This window comes from Myxocyprinus asiaticus, chromosome 11 (assembly GCF_019703515.2).
Source record: "Myxocyprinus asiaticus isolate MX2 ecotype Aquarium Trade chromosome 11, UBuf_Myxa_2, whole genome shotgun sequence".
Taxonomy (NCBI): domain Eukaryota; kingdom Metazoa; phylum Chordata; class Actinopteri; order Cypriniformes; family Catostomidae; genus Myxocyprinus; species Myxocyprinus asiaticus.
In genome coordinates this window covers 6,608,574-6,630,512 of record NC_059354.1, presented here as the reverse complement: position 1 = coordinate 6,630,512, position 21,939 = coordinate 6,608,574, and the positions used below count along the sequence as shown (strand labels likewise).

The window sequence follows — 21,939 nt, the reverse complement described above, 5'->3', positions numbered from 1 at the left end:
GTGTTTATGTTTTATATTCTCTGTCTCACTGTAATGTTCTGTGTGCACTTGTTTCCCCTATCCCCCCAAAAAATTCCTTGTGTACGTGAGAACACTTGGCAATAAAGCTCATTCTGATTCTGCTGAATGACACAATCTAATTGAATTGTCTTCTAGGTAACTTGTTAACTTTAAAGGTTATGTAAATATTAAAAATGGAGATATTTTAATAATGGATTGTAAAAAAAAAAAAAAAAATCTAAATAAAAACAACTTATGACAACTGCAATGTTCTCAATAGTGGCTCCATGCGTGACATCACTGCACAGGTGAGTTATAGGGATGTGTGCATTGACTGTTTTAATATTTGGTAAACTGCAAGGGTTCACAAACAGTTATTCGGTTGTTTGTCGGGTGTCAGGTCTCGGGAATAAAATAGGTTTATTGCAATGGATATGCGTCAAACACTACTCAAAATAACAGGGAATAAAGACCTCAGTGAGCTATGAGCTTAAAAAAGCACAATACATAGATCTTCAAATGATAAAATCACTCACATTAAAGTAAAAAAAAAAAAAATCAAACTGTCCCTGCCTGCAACATAGTATTTTTAACCAACGGAAAATATATAATTTAAGTGCTTAACCTGATGCGTGCTCCACCCTGGCAGGTTGACATTTTCCTGAAGCAGCGAACGCAAGTATTGTAATGAGCGTGGAGTTACACTGCTGTGGTTTATTACCCTGTATTAGCCTTGTGATGGTTTGATTTTTAAATGGTTTAACATTTAACTTAAATGCTAAACCTTTATTGTCAGCACACCAAAGCCAAAGGGGTAAAAACGTTGGCTGACTGTTTATCAAGCACTTAAACTTTGCCAGATCAAAACAATCTGAAATCATGTGTAAAAGTGTTACTGTCACTTGAAGTCCTCTTTGCAACCTGAGCTATGTCGGATCTTCATGACACCTGCGCTAAAAAAGCTAGATGCAGTGCAGTGAATGGTGAAACAAAATGGTGTTTTGATAAATATTAAAGTTCTTTTTAACTTGGCATGGTGTGTAATATATGCGGTGGTCTTGCGCTAGATGCTGAAAAAGAAATGAGATGCGGCTGTAACAGGAGCCAGCTGGTACGTGATAGCTGTGTGGTATGTTTAAACCTCACTCCCCTGGCCTCAAGAGGTGCACTAGCGACTGACGCTAGAGGCTGTAGCCTTTGGCCTCCTCATTAGAGCACCTGCCTCCCATGCCAGCTGATACCGGTTCGATTCTCACTCGGAGCGGGTCAATCAGGGCCACTTACAGTGGTGCCGTGACCCGGATGGGAGTGAGGTTTAGAGGGGTGAGTGTAACGGGAGCTAGCTGGTAGGTGATAGCTGTGCGGTATGTGTAAACCTCACTCCACTGGCCTCAAGAGGTAATCTAGCGACTGACGCTAGATGCTGTAGCCTTTGGCCTCCACATTAGTGCGCCCGCCTCCCATGCCAGCTGACGCCGGTTCAAATCCTGCTCTGAGTGGGTCAAGCAGGACCAGTTACAGTGATGCCATAACTCGGATGGGAATGAGGTGTAGATGGGTGAGTGTATTTGGAACCAGCTGGTACGTGAGAGCTGTGCAGTATGTGTAAACCTCACTCCACTGGCCTCAAGTGGCGCACTGATGGAGGTGCGCCTTTGGCCTCCATGTTAGCGCGCCCGCCTCCAATGGTTCAAATCCCGCTTGGAGCGGGTCGAGCAGGACTGGTTACGTGACGCAACGGTCAAAGACGTCTGTCCAGTGCGTTTACATTGAAAAACAGTGCAAACGCATGCAAAAACACACAAGAGAAAACCAAGTCAGGCTCGGATCAGGTTGATGACCTCTATTGCACATGTAGAATAACCAAATAGTGATTTTGGTATTTGAATCCAGGCTCATCAAACGGTTTACCGAATGTTGACTACAGTATCTGTGCACATTAGTTAAATCCATTCTACTGTCGTACAATGTTTCTTCTAGGTAACAAACACATTTCAGAAATTCTTCACGACGAACAGTATACATTTATTTGAATTTAAATTTTTTTTAATTATATTTACTCACTAACAAATTTGAATTATATTTTGATGGGTGACGTATCAATGAAAATGTCTTTTCTAAGGGCAGTTCTCCAGATTCAAAGTCATCCCTTTATTATTAACCATTACCAAACCTTATAAGCATTATATGTTTGCAAATTAAAGAAAATGGGTTTGCTACCCAGAAGCAATAGAGGGTTAAACATGGAAATCAAGTATCAATTACATGGGTGAATTTTAAATAATTTTACTGCTTTGGTTTGAGTGGATGTTGCCATTTTTGCCATGTCACCGGGTGCTATGCATTAACTTCTGCAATATTAAAAAATAAATAAAAAATTAATAAAAAAATTTTTTTTATTAAGAAGTAGACTTTTCTTCAGTATTTCCTTTCCTTTCTTTAATCAAAATGTTTCCAAAAGAACATGTTTTCTTAGGAATATTAATTTGTTTAAATTGGTTTAAATTAATAGTTTTTTCCCCAATGTCACTTTCCATCCTGTTAGTCTTTTCTAATACCTCTATAACTAAGCAAAGCCAGGTGCTGAATGACATTATATGCCAGGAAGTGATATCATTTTTGGTGGAATCAGCAATGGATTTGATAAATTCCAAGATGTTTTGTGGTATTAGTTGATTTGTCTCTAAAATATTCCATCCTGTGTTAATAAAATGACAGAAATTGGTTTAATATCAAGGGATTCACCAAAATGGAATTTCTGGGCTGATAATGATAACCGATAATTTAAAGCTCATTGTGGCTGATACTGATATAACCAATAATTTTAAAACTGGAGCTTCTAGCTAATGAAAATTAAAAACTACTCTCTTAAAACAAAATAGGTGAAGTTTTGGAACTGGGGCCGGATTCACAAAAATGTTCTTAAGTAAAAATAATAAACTTTTTGGGATAAATTATAAGAAGTTTGTAGTAATGCTACTGAGTGAAATTTTTGAAAAAAATTTAAGTTCTCAAATATTTTTAAAACTTTATTTGTATTTTTCTTAAAAATAAAATGACAGGATTTGATGTTGTCTGATTACACTAGCCTGCTCATGAGGTTGCCTTGTCTAATACAACAAATTAAAAACTTCAACACTTTAAAATCTTAATGATAAATGTATCTATCTATAAACTTTTTTTTTTTTTTTTTTTTTTTTTAAAGTAGCAAGCCCCTCATGATCATTTTTTTAAAAATGTTAAGTGTGTGAAAAGAGTTAGTTTAACAACATTAATGTCATGGGAGAAATAATTTGCTGGTAACCATTTGACAACTTTTAATTTGACTTGGAGGAAAAGAAAAGAAACAAACTTCAGTACACAAGAGCTGGAGGTTCTCAATGAGGAATTTACTTCAATGAAAAAATTGTAGTAGTACTTTATATGTAGATAGTATTAGAATGTTGTAATGCTTTATATTTGTGACCCTCTCCTTCATTTTGAGTTGCTTTGACCTAGAATTTTAAGTTTTAAAAATAAAAAAGGGCAGTCTCAGCTTTCTAATGATATAATTATTACCTGTATGTTCCTATGGACTCCAGAGGTCACGGAGAGAGAGCGCTATGCAGCACATCCATTTAAACTGACTAGCATGATTTGTCACCACATTAAGAAGCTACAAAACAACATTTATTGTTTTAATTTCATGATAACATTTACATGGTTTGAAAGCTGAAACTAAAAATAACAAAATACAATCAATCAACAATCAAAAGTGTGTTTTGGTAAAAAATTCTACATAAACAGCCCATTACGGCTTCCGACTCAAAATGATAGAACGCATTACATTTGAAACAACCCAGTAAATTCATTAAACATCTGTCTTTGGGGATTTAATACAATTGAAAGTTGACCCAAACTTTAAGATGTTATTTATGACTATTTTTAAGACATTTTGTTTTTTCTAGAATTTGAATTCTTTTTATTTATTTATTTTTATTAACATTTTTTATTGATTCCTACCTTAAATATAGAACAGCAGAACATATATACATGGAATCAACATTTAAACCCCACAACCACCCCTCCCCCTCCTAATCCCCAACCCCGCCCTGACCCCCAACAAACATCCCTGTGGTCACACATGAGTATATACACATGATTATAGACACACACAAAAATAAAAAATGATAATAATTACACGTCCAGCAATGACGATATCCACCCCATTTCTCCATAAACAAATTAAATTTCCCTAGTCTTCTAAAAGACCCTTCTTTAAAGGCCACCACCCTTCCCATCTCCGAGCACCACTTCTGAAATGAGGGCGCTCCAGCCGACCTCTAACCCCTTAAAAGAATCTGTCTGGCAATCATGATGCTGGTTAGGACCCAACTCTTTATGTGTCTATTCTCAATGTTGATGACCGCTCCATCGCCCAAAATACAGAGTCTGGGGCAAAATGAAACCCGTGTGCCCAATACGACACACACAAGACTCTGAACCTTCAACCAAAACTCCTGGATCTTAACACACCCCCAAAAGACATGGATTATGTCTCCATCCTCTGATTGGCATCGCCAGCAGGTGGGTGTGTCTTTAAGACCAAGCCTATACAATCTAGAGGGGTCCAATCAAATCTATGTAAAATCTTGAATTGCATAAGGCACATCCTTGCATCTCTAGATGCAGGCTTGATATTTTTTAGAATCCTAGACCACTCTCCCTCCTCCAATACCAAGTTTAAATCTTTCTCCCATTATCTCTTTAGAGAAGTTGAACCTCCGTCCCCCAGACTCTGAATTAGCAGGGAGTAATACACTGATGCCTCATGCCTCCAAAAGCAGAAATCACCATTCCCAGAGTATCGGCCGCTTTAGAGGGGTGTTTGCTACTCCCAAAATTAGTACAGAGCAGGTGGCGCAGCTGTAAATATCTAAACTGAGATCTGGGAATCCTAAAATGTTGAACCAGATTTTCAAAGGATCTCAACACTCTCATAAAGGTTACCGAGTGTATTAATCTCCCTCACAATCCACTCTTGTGGACTTATTAATACATAATTTGGGGTTAAGCCATAAGATCGAGGCAACATTTAAATAAATGTCCGAATTAAACAAACTTTTGTCCATACCGAGTGTAAATGCGAGATAACGGGGTGTAATGTAACTTCTCCAGTTAGTTTGATAGAAAGGCTTTGCAATGGTGAAATAGGGGTAAGAACTTCCTGTCCCATACAAAACCAGGGAGGGGCTCTCTCAGGTGGAAGTGACCAATGAGCGAAATGTCTGAGATCGAACACATAATAATAAAACAAAATCTTTGGTAGGCCTATCCCACCTTTATCAATCGGCCTATGCAACTTACTGAAATGTAATCTGGGACATTTCCCATTCCAAATGAAGGACTTCACTTATATCAAATTGCTTGAAATAAGAGAGGGGACATCTGTAGGGAGTGACTGTAGCAGGTAGTTGAAGTTTGGAATACAATTCATTTTAATAACGGTACCCTTCCCAATCATCAATAAATGTAATGAAGTCCACCTGCCCACATCGCTCGAAAACCTTTTTATTAAGGGGTCAAAATTAACTCTAACTAAATGACACAAATTTGCTAGGAATAAAATACCCAAATACTTAATGCCCTGTTTGGGCCACTGAAAGGCACCTGGCTGAAAAGCCGTTATCGGGCAGTACGCTGTCAGAGCCAAAGCTTCAGATTTAGACCAATTAACTCTGTATCACGAGGACTTATAAAAGGAATTATTAATTCTGTGAAGGCACGGCATAGATCTAGAAGTGTCAGAGACGAATAATAAAATATTATCTGCATAAAGTAGAAGCTGATGTGCCACACCTCCCACCAAAACCCCTGGAAAATCATCCACTTTTCTTATCGCGGCTGCTAATGTTTCCAGGGCAAGACAGAACAATAATGGGGAAAGAGGGCAACCTTGACGGGTGCCCCTATCCAGAGTAAAATAATCTATAAAGTAACTTAATCCATCCAATAAAAGTATTCCCGAACCCGTATATTTCCAAAATCTTAAAAAGATAATTCCATTCTACCATATCAAATGCCTTTTCGGCGTCCAAGTGAGATGGCTGCGACCGGAGTCTGATCATTCGCCACTGACCACATAATATTGATGAAACGTCTAATGTATAATAGCTGCGGCCCCGAATAAACTCCACCTGATCTGTATGTATAAGAGATGTCATAACTTAATCGGTTAGTCTAGCTGGATCAGGGAAATTGGATGGTAACTCTTACACTCGTTTGGACCTTTTTAAGAATCAGACTGATCCGGGCTTGTGTCATGGTTGGCGGAAGCTTTCCATTCTTTTATGATTCCATATAAACTTCTAACAAAAGTGGAGCCAGTTCTGCAGCATAAGATCTAAAAAATTCAGCGGCAAAACCCTCTGGCCCCGGACCCTTGCCTGTAGGCAAGGCCTTAATTACCTCGCCGAGCTCCTCTAAGGTTATCTCAGAATCAAGATAATTTTTTTGCTCAGTCATCAGCTTAGGGAGTTCTAATGGTTCCACAAAGTTTCTAATATCTTTATCGGTAGACGAAGATGTGGAACTATAAAGATCAAGATAGAATTCTTTAAAAGCATTATTAATATCAATGGCTGAGGTAAATATTTCACCGCCAGCAGAGGGAATGGAAGAAAAAGACTCTCTCTGCTTTATATATCTTGCCAAAAGCTTCCCTGCTTTGTCAAAGTAGGACTGTCTTGCCCAAAATAGCCAAAACTCCACCTTCCACGACAAAAAAGTATTATATCTGTATTATATCTGTATCTGGTCAGTTCTCTGAGGCCATCAGACAACATTCGGTGCTTCAGCGCTGCCTCGGCACTTTAATATTCCCTTCCAACTCCACGAGTTCTCGTGCTTTGTATTTTTTGATGAATAAGGCATACTGTATGATCTGACCCCTAAGAACCGCTTTAAGTGCCTCCCAAGCCAAGCCCACAGAGGATACCGAGGACCAGTTGGTCTCCATATAAACATTGATTTCAGCCTTTAACATTTATTGGAAGTCAGGACTTTGCAAAAGGGATACATTAAAGTGCCAACTATATGATTTATTTTTCTCCATATGCGGCAACACCTCTAAACTCACCAGGGCATGATCTGAGACTAAGATGTTTCCAATTGAGCAATCCACAACAGATGAAATGAAGGACTTAGATATATAAAACAAAAAATCTATTCTAGAATAAATCCTATGGACTGATAAAAAAAAAAATGTATAGTCCCTACCAGATGGGTTCAAAAGTCTCCAAATATCTGTAAGACCAAGATTTTTACACATCCTGTGAAGCATCACTGTTGCTCTAGGGGGCTTACACACTTTTGCTTCACTTTGTTCAAGGACTGAGTCCATCAAAAGATTAAAGTCTCCTCCCAATATTATATCATGAGGGGTGCCAGCGGCTTGCAACATCCCTTCAAGATCTATAAAAAAGCTCTTTTCATCAACGTTAGGTGCGTAAATATTAGCCAAAATCAAACTTTGCCCCTGGATTTCTGCTAAAACAATAATGACTCTTCCTATTTTATCTTTAATCTGTTTGAGAAATTTGAATTGTAGATGTTTACTTATCAATGTAATGAGTCACCTGCTCTTACTTGAGCCAGCACTAAAGAAAACACGCCCACCCCATATCTTCCCACATTTTTCAGCTTCCTGCAGGGAAAGAAGCATTTCTTGAAGAAACTCTGTATCATATTTCTTACATTTAAGAAAAGAAATAACCTTCATTCTTTTATGGGGTGCCCCAACCCATTCACATTCCACGTGGAGAGAGACAATCCACTCATATTAACATTTGACATTTTGACATATTAGAAAAAATAGATTGTGTGTCAAAAACAAAATTATAAAGACCACATTCCAACATTAGAGTAACAAACAAACCCGAACTTCCCCCAGATCCAAACAAACAGAAAAAAGAAAAACGTGCGCATTAACCCCGCGCATGACAGCGCCAACCGGCGTCCATCCCTTTAAACTCAAACAGTCCATGTACGTCTACGAGAGCCCCCACGACACCTTTGCCGTTGGATTGCTCAAGTCTGGTGCCTCTAAACAAATTTTGTGAGACAGAATTACACAACAGAAAAGAATCTGTCAACCCAATAGGCGGGATAAACACAATGACATGTAGATTAATCCACAATTGGTTGATACACGAGAGCAACAAGTGCCTTAATCATGCCAATGATTGCAAGAAATATTCCAGAAAACAAATTCCAAACAATAGGAGGCATAAGAACAAATAACGTGCAGATTCATCCACAAACTGTTCCGAAGGAGTGTTACTCCACAAAACATACTCCGGCCGCTAGGCGGAACCAGCACAAAAAGAAACAAAGAAGGCGCCCAGCTTCCTCGAACAGTCGAGTGAATGTTCAGTGAGTCAGGTCCACTCGGCTGCATGGTATCACACAATGACTTACTCATTCCATTGTCTTTATGAAGGACAATGCTTGCTGTGGGCATGAAAATGTTTTGCGGCCATCCTTAGTATCTATTCTCAGTTTGTCCGGAAACATCAGAATGACCTTCCGTTGATGTAAGAGTTTCTTGCATTCCTTTAATCGATCACGTTTCTCTCTTGTCGAATTCGCAAAGTCTGGGAACAAGAAAATGCTGTGGTTCTTCAAAGAAAGGCTTCCTTTACTCCTCGCCTCGCATAACACGAGATCTTTATCGGATGATCTCAGAAATTTGGCTAGAATTGATCGGGGCCTTTCTCCCTCAGCGGATCTACGAGCCGGATCTCTGTGAGCTCGCTCAATTTCCAGCTTATGGCCTGTTATGTCGAGCAGACTTGGGAAGAGCTCATCTACGAATTTCACCATATCTCGACCTTCTTCGTTCTTAGGAATTCCAACAATTCGGACGTTGTTTCGCCGGCTACGATTCTCAAAATCTTCCAACTTTTCCGAAACACGTTGCAAGTCCATCTTGGTTGCTAACGGGTTAGCAGCTAATTTCCTCTCCGATGACTCCAGATAATCGATCCATTTCTTGACGTCCACAACTCTTGTAACCATCTCAGTGAATTTAGTCTCCATGGCCATTATTGATCGACATATTACAGCAAGATCCTCCAAGTCCACTATGATCTTCGCTAGCATCACCAACATGCTCGCCAGTTGACACTAAATCTCTCCCGCCGCACTGTCCAAAATGAGTCCCCGGTCTGCAGCCTTGTCAGGGGTATCAGCTTGAGCACGTAAGTGTCTTTTAATGTCTCTAGATCCTGAGGATTTTGAATTCTTTGACATTGTCTTCATAGAACAGTTATGGATCAGGGTGTATAGAATCTCACCGGTTAATGACATTAAAAGTATTAAAAACTAGCAAAGTGTGCAGAGCTCGCCGTTCACACATCCAACCCTCGCATGGTGCCACGCAACTCATCTAGTTTTTTCTTAAGTACTTAAGAAAAAGATAAACCCTGTTAGACATTTTTAATTTTTTATTTTAGTGAATACAAAATATTCTTAACTTTTTCCTTAAGATAGAAATGAAGTAGAAAGTAGAATTTTCCTCTTAAGAATGTTTCTTGAATCCTGCCCTAGGAATTAGGGTTTCCTAATTTATTATTTAAGGTTTGGCGGATATAACAAACCAGAAGTGTGTCTATAATACAGGCGTATGCTGATTTGAATAGTTGTCTGCTGTAAGTAATTAAAGCAAAATGGCATATTCTGTTTATTTTACATGGAGTAAGTGAAAACACTCCAAGTAATGTGGGAAATAGCATATTGTTACTTACAGAAGACGATCCCAATTAAAGCAAGCCCCAAAACAACGTAACATGGTACATAGATGTTGAAATAATCCTCACAGAGCAACGTGAGGTGCTAACTTGATTTTAAAAGTGTAGCTATCAGAACACTATCTGTCCAGATCACACATGCTCTGTATGCACAGACGCATTGACACTTGAGACTGCCTGACAAGAACAGAAGCCATAGGCAGTAAGAGATTCTCTGCCGCAAGCAAATAAACGGAACAAAATTTTCAGCGAAAATATTGGCTTAATTCTACTAACTGTAATAATAATAATAATATTTTTTAGAGTTATCCGCCAATAATATATTGGCTGCTGACATATAAAAAAAATTCCAAAGATATTTAAAAAGATATGATAATTAAATTCAAGTTGACATCCTCATGCAAGCTAACTGTCAGTCCCTACCTGAGCAATGGCTACAAATTTGGAATTTGAGATCTGACGAAGATTTACAGTTTTGATCTGTCAAAAGCTGTATTAATTGAACAATTGTTTTTCTATGCATGAGGTTCTCTTATAAATGATCTCATGTGCAGCTGTATGCTGTTTTGAGTACCTGGCTCTAGATTCAGTTGTGCAAATATTGTTTGACCAAAGACTCCCTTCTAAATCTCTCTATGTCTAGACGGAGCATCTGAAGATGGGGGGCAGTTTCCGACCCATCTGTCTGGAGGCTGGAGTTAAAGCTGATGCCGTCTTCCTGAAGGACTGTGATGCCATCAACACTTTACAGAAATGGCAGTTCACACACTACTACGCTCAGTGATGTTAGACTGTCACTCACTCAAGTCTGGCCCTCAAGGATCCTTACGTAGTTGTACTTCACTATCACCACTCACTCCTTTTGGTTTTGTTGTGTTTTTTTCTCTTGCTTTAAGTGGAGGTTTTCAAATGTGTGCACAATTGTGGTTTAAGAGAGAGGTTTTTGTCTGTGCAATGTCCTTGTTCATTTGTGAAATACAGATGTTTTTTGTTTTGTTTGTTTTTTGTTTTTTCCTTTGTCTTTGACATTCTTACTCGAATGTGTTCAGGGTTCAGTACTGGTTATTGGTATTTTGAGGGTTTGGGTGAGAAATGCCTTTGGAAATGGATATCTTATTTTAAAAGAGCAAATGAAATAAATATTTTGCACAACAGAAACCCTATTGAAGATTTTGACAATAAAATTAATGTTGAATGTATGCAGTCTGTAAAGGTGTTCATTTTTCACATCATGTTTCTGTTGTAATAAATGTGTATATAGATTAAAATTATTTTCCACTAGAGGGAGCTGTTTTCAACAAAAACCTCCTCCACATGTGACATTACAAGCACCTACATCTCACTTCTGATGCTCAAGACTACTTTAGACAATGTAGTAAAGATAATTACTCTAACAGAAGTGCCTGTTTAATTTAATATGATATTGACTGGATATTTAATTAAACTAGTGACATATTTGCCTTTCCCAAAATTTGATTGACCTGCCAATTCAAAACAACTCGACTCGATTGCTGATCACCCTCTTCTGTTGAAGGTCTGTCATACCCACTGATAAAGAATGGAAGAGGGGTGACAAATTAAAGGTGCACTCAGTGATGTTTTGTCTATGTTATGTTTACCAATATGACAGTCGTCTTGGACTTTACTATCATCTAGCAGCATGTAAGCAGCATCAAGTTCCCAATGCCATTGTAGAAATGTGATATTTGCAGTTAGCCATAATTAATTTATTCCATGAATGAAAAGTGACCATTGACAGAGTGCTAAAGGAATAGTTCATCCAAAAATGAAAATTCTATTATCATTTACTCACCTTCGTGCCATCCCAGATAGAAGAATATTTCAGCTCTGTGGGTCCATAAAATGTGAATGGGTGCCAAATTTTTGAAGCTCCAAAAAGTACATATAGCCATCATAAAAGTAATCCATATGACTTCAGTGGATTAAATAATGTAATCTGAAGCAAAACTCTAGGTGTGTGCAGGAAATAGATCAATACAAAACAAAAAAAAAACGATTTTTTACAGGAGTAAAAAATGTATGATGTACTTTAGGAGTTCCACAAGGAAGCTTGTTATCACATTAATAAGGAGAAACATTAAATCTTGCAAAGAGATGTAGAGTACATGTTGGCCAGTAACATAGCTGGAGCTTCTCCTGAATCCTGGTGATGATACCTACTGCTTTTGCACTGATCTTTGTTAAATCAATGCCATCACAAATCCTGACTGTCTCCCGTTGCTGCATATTAATGACTGCATGGATCATGAGGGCTCTCAAATATTGGTAGGCAAATACTATTTGAAAAGGGCTTGTTGGTTACTGCTCCGGTGCTTGCTGTTTTTAATTTTACGATGGCATTTTGTCTCGCTGTAGATTCAAATGATGTCAGGCTGGCCCTGTCCTCCTCCAGGATGAAGCCGATAAGATACAGAATGTTACTTTTCTAAGAGGTTCAGTGTAGCACAGCATAATGATGCACTTCAATGTAGCACAGCATAATGATGCACCTACTGTATAGGAAAGGAAACCCTTACTTTTGTGCTTGCAAAACACCATTTCAGCGCTTACCTGAGTTCGTCGTCTTACCCAATTGTGGGAAAAAGTGATCGTCAAGTCATTTTTATTTCTATAGCGCTTTTCACAACACACATCGTTTCAAAGCAGCTTTACACAAAATCATGCATTAACAAAAAATGAAATTGTAAAATCTATAAAGTCTTAGAGTGATCATTGTGTAGTTTGATTAAATTGATTGTAAATTGTGTATAAAAATTAATTAAATAATTAAATAATAATTGTATTTAGAACCCCTGTGAGCAAGCTGAAGGCAACTGTGGCAAGGAACACAAAACTCCATAAGATGTTGATTTATGGAGAAAAATATCCTTGGGAGAAACCAGGCTCACTGTGGGGGCCAGTTCCCCTCTGGCTAAACAACATGAGTTATTTGTGTGCAGTGTAAGTTATGGTTTAAAATCTGTAAACTAAGCAAGTGTTAAGGTCCAGTGTTTAAAAAAATATTTTTTATGAACTGTAAGATTAATGTCTTTGAAGTCCATCCTAGATTAACTGAAGAAGTTCACATAGATGCATTGTCCTTTGTTAGTTTGCTGATGAAGGCTTTTGTTGGCAGTTAAATTATAGTTTATGTATTCCATTTCAAGAGTGTAGTCCATAAATAGACAACGGTGATGCAGGCAGAGATCGATGCAGTGCATCACAGTTCAACAGGCAGGTCATTTCGGTGAGGTTTGATGGGGTCCATCCTAAGTTCAAGGTTCAGGCTGTAGCATACGAAGTATTCGTTGTCTTACAGTTGGAGTTGGCATCAGTTCATCTTCTGAAGTCCATCGTAAAAGACTGAAGTGATGTCTGGCTAGCACCGACTGTAGTTTGTCGTCATCACTCAGCGACACGTAGCAGTGGAGTCTGACACCAAGCAGGAACGGAGCTGGATATGGCCGGCTCTGGTAACCTCATGATATGAATCCCGAGGTTGAGACATGGAAACAAATAGAATTATATTAGTGTAGAAGCCATTCAATTTTATGCAGATTTATAGATCATGATAGATGTTTTTGGTTCCGGCAGACCTAACTAAAGCAACCTAATTGTGAGTTGATGGATAAATTAGGTGCGTGCCTGGCTAAATAGATGAGTCTCTAGTCTAGACTTAAACTGAGTGAGTGTGCCTACGTCCCAAACAGTGTGAGGAGATAATAATATTAAGAAGAGGTTCTGAGATTATAGGGAGTACCTATTTTAAGAGCTTAGTTGGTATTGGATCTAAAATACATGTGGCTTTTGATTTTTTGATAAGTTTTGTTAGCTCTTCATGACCTATGACAGCGAAGAATTGAAGTTTCTCGTGAGGAAAATTATGAGACGCTGTTTTCTGAGGTGCTGTGACAGTTGATTGCATAGTTCCAATTTTATTTCTGATTATTTCTATTTTATGAGTAAAGAAATTCATGAAGTCATTACTATTGTGCTGCGACGGAATATCTGGTTCAGTCGATGCTTTATTCCTAACCAGTTTAGCCACAGTACTGAATAAACACCTAGGATTGTTGTGGTTATTTTCTATGAGTTTGCTAAAATATGCTGACCTGGCAGCTTTAAGTGCCTGTCTGTAGCAACAGACACTATCCTTCAATGCACCGCAAAATACTTCTAATTTTGTATTCTTCCACTTGCGCTCCATTTTCTGAGCTGCTCTCTTGAAGCATGAGTGTACCATGGTGCTGGACTTTTTTCTTGAATTTTCTGTAATCGAAGGGGGGAAACACTGTCAAGAGTGCTAGAGAAGACTTTATTTATATTTTCTGTTATTACATCAAGTTCTTCTAGACTTTTTGGCTTAATGAGTATGTGAGACAGTTCTGGAAGTTTATTAGTGAAGATATCTTTAGTGGTCGAAAGAATAGTTCAACCTGAATGATAGTGTTGTGTAGATTGAGTGACATTAGCTGATTGCAGCAAATGAGATGAGGTAATGATCTGAGATGTCATCACTCTGCGGTAGAATTTCTATAGTATCAACATCAACTCCATATGACAGAATTAAATCTAGCATATGATTATGCCGACGATTTGGTCCTGTCACATTTTGTCTGACTGTAAGAGAGTTGAGAATGTCGATAAATGTGTCATTTTCATTATCTATGTGAGTGTTGAAGTCACCAACAATTAAAGCTCTAGCTACATTAACTACTAGTTCTGATAGAAAATTTGCAAACTCACCAAGGAAATCTGAGTTCCACCCGGGTGATCTATATACTGTAGCAAGGGCAAAAGACGACAGAGATTTTTTGTTTATATCTGACGGTGTCTCATTAAGCATTATTAGTTCAAAAGACTTAAACTTATATCCTGTCCTCTGAGTAACACCAAAAACTTCACTGTAAATTGTAGCAACACCTCCTCCTCGACCCCTTCAGACAAGGCTCATGTTTATAACAATAACCTGGAGGAGTAGATTCATTTAAACTAATGTATTCATCCGGATTAAAACCCTCTGGGGTCTGAGGGTGTTTTGGGCCCTGGAGAAGTTTTGACATGCCTTGACATTTGTGCTATTTTTCAGTTGCTTAAAAATATATATAAATTCTGATAACACTGTTTTAAGCACAAACTGGGCTACAATAATATATGAACAACATGTATGTACATGTTTGTATTTTTGAGAAAATAACGTTTATGTGTGGTTTTTGAAAAAACAAAAATTTTAAGTCACTGAAATAAGGCCATATATCACATACTAAACATTTGTTAGTAAGACTTTTGAGAACTGGATCTTATAGCCTAGAGTTTGTGCTACAGAAATGATGTGAAACCCATCCTGATCACTCATTCATACAAAACAATATAGTCATTTAACTTTTGTAAGACACTTTTAGTGTTAGAAAGGCCATATGCGAGGAGGTGTGGATGATCATGAATATTGATGTGATTCACACCTGAGGAGACAAAGACCCCTCCCCTGAGAGAGAATGAATGTGAGGAGACTTAATGATTGAATGTATTGTTTGTAGCTTATTCACAAAATCAAGTTTAAGTTAAAAGAAGTAATATGACTATTAATTTTCTTTACATAAAGATTTTACTTAAAAACTTTAGACCTACACTACTGTTTAAAAGTTTTAAGATCTGTAAGATTTTTTAATGTTTTTAAAAGAAGTCTCTTCTGCTCACCAAGGCTAAATTTATTTGATCCAAAATACAGCAAAAACAGTGATATTGTGAAATATTTGTACAATTTAAAATAACTGTTTTCTATTTGAATATATTGTAAAATGCAATTTATTCCTGTGATCAAAGCTGAATTTTCAGCATCAATACTGCAGTCTTCAGTGTCACATGATCCTTCAGAATCATTCTAATATGCTGATTTTCTAATATAGGCATATTTACAGCACATTTTACACATTTACACCTGAACAGATATTTGCAAGCACAAGCTTCGTTGATGATAATGAGGCAGCATAAACACTAGTTAAAATATAATCTAAATATGCATATTATTTTTATATCATATTACATATCATATTGATATCATACAGCATACAATTTAAATACCTGCTTTAGGCGAAACAACATTTAAATGTAACTAAAACTTGCCTATTAGGACATATTTCAAATTTCAATACTCTGAATCCTGGCTGGCAAGTCTGGAAATAGTCCAACTAGTAAAATATGTACATGTTTATATAAAATAGCATGTCAACTAATATGTAAGTAAAACTAAATGACTTACTCATCTTAAATTGTATCCTCGGCTGGATCAAGTCACTCTTCAAACGTTCATTGTCGGAGTCCCGCTCTTCTTCTGAGGAAAATGCGAACTCTTCGTCACTATCCAGGTGCTTCCTCACCTGTGTAGCGTGCCATCTTCCAAACACGCAGAAAAATGAATGAACTTGATGCTTTTTAAGGCACTGTTGGGGGCGTTTACCATTTGTATTGATCGCCTCAGCATATTACCGTATGAATAGCGTGCTCTTCTGGTGGATGGGATCACATTAGGGATAATTAGCTGAGCCCGGAGAAACATCCTGGTTACTTTCCCTGATGGAGGGAATGAGACATTGTGTCGATGTAGTGACACTAGGGGTCACTCTTGGGAGCCCCAGACACCTCTGCTTTTTTGAAAAAAGGCCAATAAGTATTGGCGGGTGGAATTTGCATGCCACTCCCCCGGACATACGGGTATAAAAGGAGCATGGAGCATGAGATCTGAGAACCACATCTGGGTGGGCCAGTAGGGTGCTACTAGGATGACCTGCTCCTCATCCTCCCTGACCTTGCACAGGGTCTGTGCAATTAGGCTCACTGGGGGAAACACGTATTTGCATAGTCCAGGGGGCCAGCTGTGTGCCAGAGCATATATACCGAGGAGTGCCTCGGTCAGGGCGTACCAAAGCGGGCAGTGGGAGGATTCCCGGGAAGCAAACAGGTCTACATGTGCTCAACCGAATCGACTCCAAATCAGCTGGACCACCTGAGGGTGGAGTCTCCACTCTCCCCTGAGGGTAACCTGACATGACAGCACGTCCGCTGCGGTGTTGAGGTCGCCCGGGATGTGAGTGGCTCGTAGCAACTTGGGGCACTGCTGACTCCAGAGGAGGAGATGGCAGTCGAGTTATGACATGCAATGGGAGCATAGACCGCCTTGGCGGTTGAAGTACGCTACCATCGCTGTGTTGTCCATCCAGACCAACACATGCTTGCCCTGGATCAACGGCCGAAACCTCCGCAGGGCGAGCAGAACTGCCAACAACTCTAGGCAGTTGATGTGCCAACGCAGCCGCTGGCCAGTCCAGGAGCCGGCGGCTGTGTTCCCATTGCATATGGTGCCCCAGCCCATCTTGGAGGCATCCGTTGTAACCACGACACGCCTGGAGACCTGCTCTAGGGGAACCCCTGCCCGTAGAAATGCAAGGTTGATCCCAGGGCTGAAGAGGTGGTGACAGATCGGCATGATGGCCACGTGATGTGTCCCGTGGTGCCATGCCCATCTCGGGACTCGAGTTTGAAGCCAGAGCTAAAGCGGTCTCATATGCATCAACCCGAGCGGTGTGGCCACCGCTGAGGATGCCATATGCCCCAGGAGCCTCTGAAAAAGTTTCAGTGGAACTGCTGTTCTCCGTCTGAACGCCTTCAGACAGTTCAGCACCAACTGTGCATGCTCGTTCATGAGGCGCGCTGTCATTGAGACTGAGTCCAACTCCAAACCAAGAAAAGAGATGCTCTGAACTGGGGAGAGTTTGCTCTTTTCCCAGTTGACCCGAAGCCCCAGTCAGCTGAGGTGCCGGAGCACGAGGTCCCTGTGTGTGCACAGCAACTCTCGAGAGTGAGCTAGGATTAGCCAGTCATCGAGATAGTTGAGGATGCGGATGCCCACTTCCCTTAGTGGGGCAAGGGCTACCTCTGCGACCTTCATGCAGACGTGAGGGGACAAGGACAGGCCGAAGGGGAGGACCATGAACTGGTACGCCTGGCCTTCGAAGGCAAACTGCAGGAAGGGTCTGTGTCGAGGTAAGACCGAGACGTGGAAGTACGTGTCCTTCAGGTCTACCGCCGCAAACCAATCTTGATGCCGGACACTCGCTAGAATGCGTTTTTGCGTCAGCATCTTGAACGGGAGTCTGTTCAAAGCCCGGTTCAGTACTCGCAGGTCCAGGATTGGTCGCAACCCACCGCCTTTCTTCGGTACGATGAAGTTAAGGATTGGTATTTTCTATTTATTTTCTAGTTGAATAGTCTAACAAATAAAAATAAAAAGTAATCGATTACTTATTTAGAATTTAAGTTCAATCTTCAGCCTTTGAACCTGTTTTTCTTATGAAAAAAATACCGTATCACAAAGTAATGTTTACCACAGATCTTATTTTACTCATAAGTTGATAAACCCCATAGGAAAATCCAGGGTTTGCCTACAAATTGACGTCACGGCTGAACAGCTCTATTGCAAGTCATCTTTCCTATTTATTTTTTGTGCTACTTTTCTCTCATATCATCAGCAATCTTTACAAGTAAGCTTAAAAAAATTATTAAATCAATATTTCATGTCCATTTATTTATTTGCCAAACATGTAACAGGTAGGGTAATGAACAGACAGTTGGCCATTATCACAAAATAAACCTCATGAGGATGATATAGACACTTTAGCTTTGTGTTGGGGTCTACGATCACACCCTGGGGTTTATTTGCGATAATAGCTGGCTCATTGTACATTATCCCTTACTTACACAACAGTTAGTTCCAGTTCTCTAACTTGACTTGCCAAATGGCATTCAGAGGGCTAATATGTAGTATAAACAGCTCTAGAAAATTTCCCTTTTTTTCTTCTCTTTACTTGTTTGTTCATGCCTGTGACGAGCAGGGAAGATAAGTGGTGAATGAGTTCCACCTGTGAGCCACACCAGTCTCACATTCCAGTGAGGGGTGGTGGGAGTATTTAGGGAAAGGAGACAGTGGCAGATGGAGAGAGAGAGATGCCTGAAGCTGTGTGTTTGTCGACGTGTTAGAGTGAAGTGACTTCTGAAAAGCAGTGTGTGATGTGACACTGAAAAGTGTATAGTGTTTGTACATGTCTATGTGTTGTCAAGCCGGTCCTTGCTTCCTCCTTTCCCAAGAATTCCTTGAATTGTTACACTGGTGCCGAAACCTGGGAAGGATGAAGGATGCGCTGTCATGGAGTCCTCGCTGCTGCCTTTTGCCGAGAAGTGGAGGAGCCGTTGCCATCTGTCAGGGGATGGAGGAGTCGCAGCCATCCGCCAGGGGATGGAGGAGTCGCTGCCATCTGCCAGGAGCTGGAGGAACTGCTGCTGTCTGCCAGGAAGCGGAGGAGCTGTTGCCCTATGCCAGGGGTCGGAGGACTCACTGCCATCCGCTGGGAGGTGGAGGAACCGCTGCCATCCGCCAGGGGACAGCGTGTCCGGGGCCGGCGAGCCCATCTCTCTAGCCTCTCTCTCTCTGCTTTCTTCTCTCTCTCTATTCCTCCCCCTGCCTTGTCCTTTTCCCTCTCCCAGGCACATGCGGGTCGGATCCTAATGTGCCAACACTCCCTCCATAGAAATGGGGGAGGGGGGGGGGGAGTAGATCACAGCCTGGAGAATTCCCCGGCCTGAGTGTGGCGATGGGGGTATGTGGCGAGCAGGACGGGCCAAGCGGCATCTTTGCAGAGCGAGGCGGGGGAGATAAGTGGTGAATGAGTTCCACCTGTGTGCCACACCAGTCTCGCATTCCAGTGAGGGGCGGCGGGAGTATTTAGGGAGAGGAGACAGTGGCAGATGGAGAGAGAGAGATGCCTGAAGATGTGTGTTTATCAATGTGTTCATGTGAAGCGACTGCTGAAAAGCAATGTGTGATGTGACACAGAAAAGTGTATAGTGTTTGTACAATAAATGTCTATATGTTGTCAAGCCAGTCCCAGCTTTCTCCTTTCCCATGCATTCCTTGAATTGTTACAATGCCATTCCTGACCAGAGTATGTGAGTGGTGCAGAGTGAAAGCAGAGTTGTGCGATTTTGCCTGGAGCAATTATTTGAAAGTCAGTGTTAACCATGCTTTCTCTCAAACCAGGAGGGAAGCTAGCGAAAAGTGAAATTCTCCACTATCTTCACATACTCTGTTCTAGTTTGTGTGTTGTTTGGTGACACGCAATGCTTTGGCTTCTTTTGAAACTCTTTTCATTGGCAGAAAAAATAAATAAATAAATAAATCAATAAAATATATATATATATATATATATATATATATATATATATATATATATATATATAACTAATTGGCCAAAATTTCGACTGAAAGGTTATTAACCTTTTTTGTTTGTAGAACTGTTTAAATGTACTATTAAACTCCTATTCATGCTGTTGTACTGAATATCAGCACAGCTGTTAGGCTATTCATTTGCAAGCATGTACATCTGTGTATGAATGACACATACACAACATACAGCATGAAGGATAGTGATATTGCTTAAATGAACACACTATCCAAATAAATCAAAAGTATATATTCTTTACTACCTTGAATTCCCTCCCTTGTCTTTTGGCACTGATCAACAGTACTGTCCTCTCTCACACTAGGACTGCTGTTAGCATCATCTTGGTAACTTTCACTGAATTCTCTCCATCCTTGAATATCTCTGCTTTGTTGATTTACTCCTCCTTTGTCTTCCATTTCCTCTGCAGATTTCTCTTCCTGTCTGTCTGTCTGATCATAAACTCTGTTTGGGCTTATCTGACGATCTTGCGGCTTTTCTCTGAAGTACATGTTCTTTCATATTAACATAGTTATTGACTTTGTACAGAAAAAAAGAACAATAAAAATGTGTGTAGCAACATTTTATAAAAAGCAAATCAAACTACATTGAGCAGGCATCAACGTGTGCAGATACTGATACTTAATAACTGTCCACAAAAGATGCACTGTACCACTGGCCCAGCAGATCGACTAGGACTTTCAACCTGCAAAGAAAAAAATAAAGTTGATTTCTAAAGATGAGCAGATGAATTTTTAACAATTAAGATAAACTTACAGGATCTATATTTAAATCTATTTGAAGAGGTCTTATGTATATTATGGAAGAGCCCACTCCTGCTTCAGTGCTGAGATAAATAGGAGTATATCCACCTTCAGGTCATGGAATCACTTCCAATGCCCTGGTACACATTTGGCTTTGAATTTGTAAAAGCTCAAATCCCCCTCCTTCCTTGAGCTTGGGAACGTTTTTTTACAAGCTGTTCCTCAAATTCCACAGCATTGCAAGTCTTATCTATGAGAGAGAAAACAAGTTTTGCAATTGGTTTCTCGAATTCTTTGGCATTCACTAGCATTTGCAATAGTGTACATTAACAATGAATGAAGCATAACCACCGCAGTGCACACGTCAGTCCGCTCCAGAGAGCCAGAGCTTTGGGACAGCGCAGAGCGAAACTTGCCTGATTCAGTCAGGCTTCGCTCGATATCGCGGCGGCCAGCAGAGACCACAAAATGTATGTGACCCATTTGAATTCTACTGAGAACATTCTAGTATAAGCCTCTGATATAGAGGAAGTCAAACCTCTGAAACTGCAAGACAGCCCTGACATTATAAACAGCACTGACGAGGTAAAGAGACAAGTAAGCCATCCATCAACATCGATTACAAAGTTTTTAAAGCAGTCACATTTTTTTATGATAACACTAAACTGTATATTTGACAATTGTCTGTCTGTCGTTAGCTTACCTGGGAAAGAAATCCTCCTAAAACCCCAAAACTGTGGGTATAGGGCCTAGGAGAATCATGGCGAGGCACTTTCCATTTTGGTTGACCTGTAGATTGTTGCACTGATTGTCTTCTGGTCCCCAAATTATATGGCTGGAACACCCTAGCTACCTCATCTACAATTTAAACATACAGTACATTAATTCATATACAGTTCATATTCATAAGCATGCTACATGTTAAATATGTGTCTTTCAGGGCCAATCACACCGAATGTATGTTTGCATTGTTTCTCCAAACTTTTTTTGATGTAATCATGCTCTAGTCTAGAGCAGGGGTGTCCAAACCTTTTCTACTGGGGGCCAAATGCATAAAAAATAAGGTGTCACAGGCTGCATTGGTGTATTCATTTAAAAAAAGGGCTAGATGCTACT

The 21,939-nt window shown here is 39.8% G+C and overlaps 1 protein-coding gene across 1 annotated transcript in view; it reads left to right on the top strand.

Moving 5' to 3' along the window:
- The window catches only part of LOC127448061 (polypeptide N-acetylgalactosaminyltransferase 5-like), a 28,121-nt gene extending 17,134 nt beyond the window's left edge, over positions 1-10,987 (top strand). Inside the window, exon 10 of the mRNA XM_051710333.1 lies at positions 10,432-10,987. Coding sequence (XP_051566293.1) covers positions 10,432-10,572 — 141 coding nt within the window. The 3' untranslated portion in view covers positions 10,573-10,987. The remainder of the gene's footprint in view (positions 1-10,431) is intronic.
- The last annotated feature ends 10,952 nt before the right edge of the window (positions 10,988-21,939 follow it).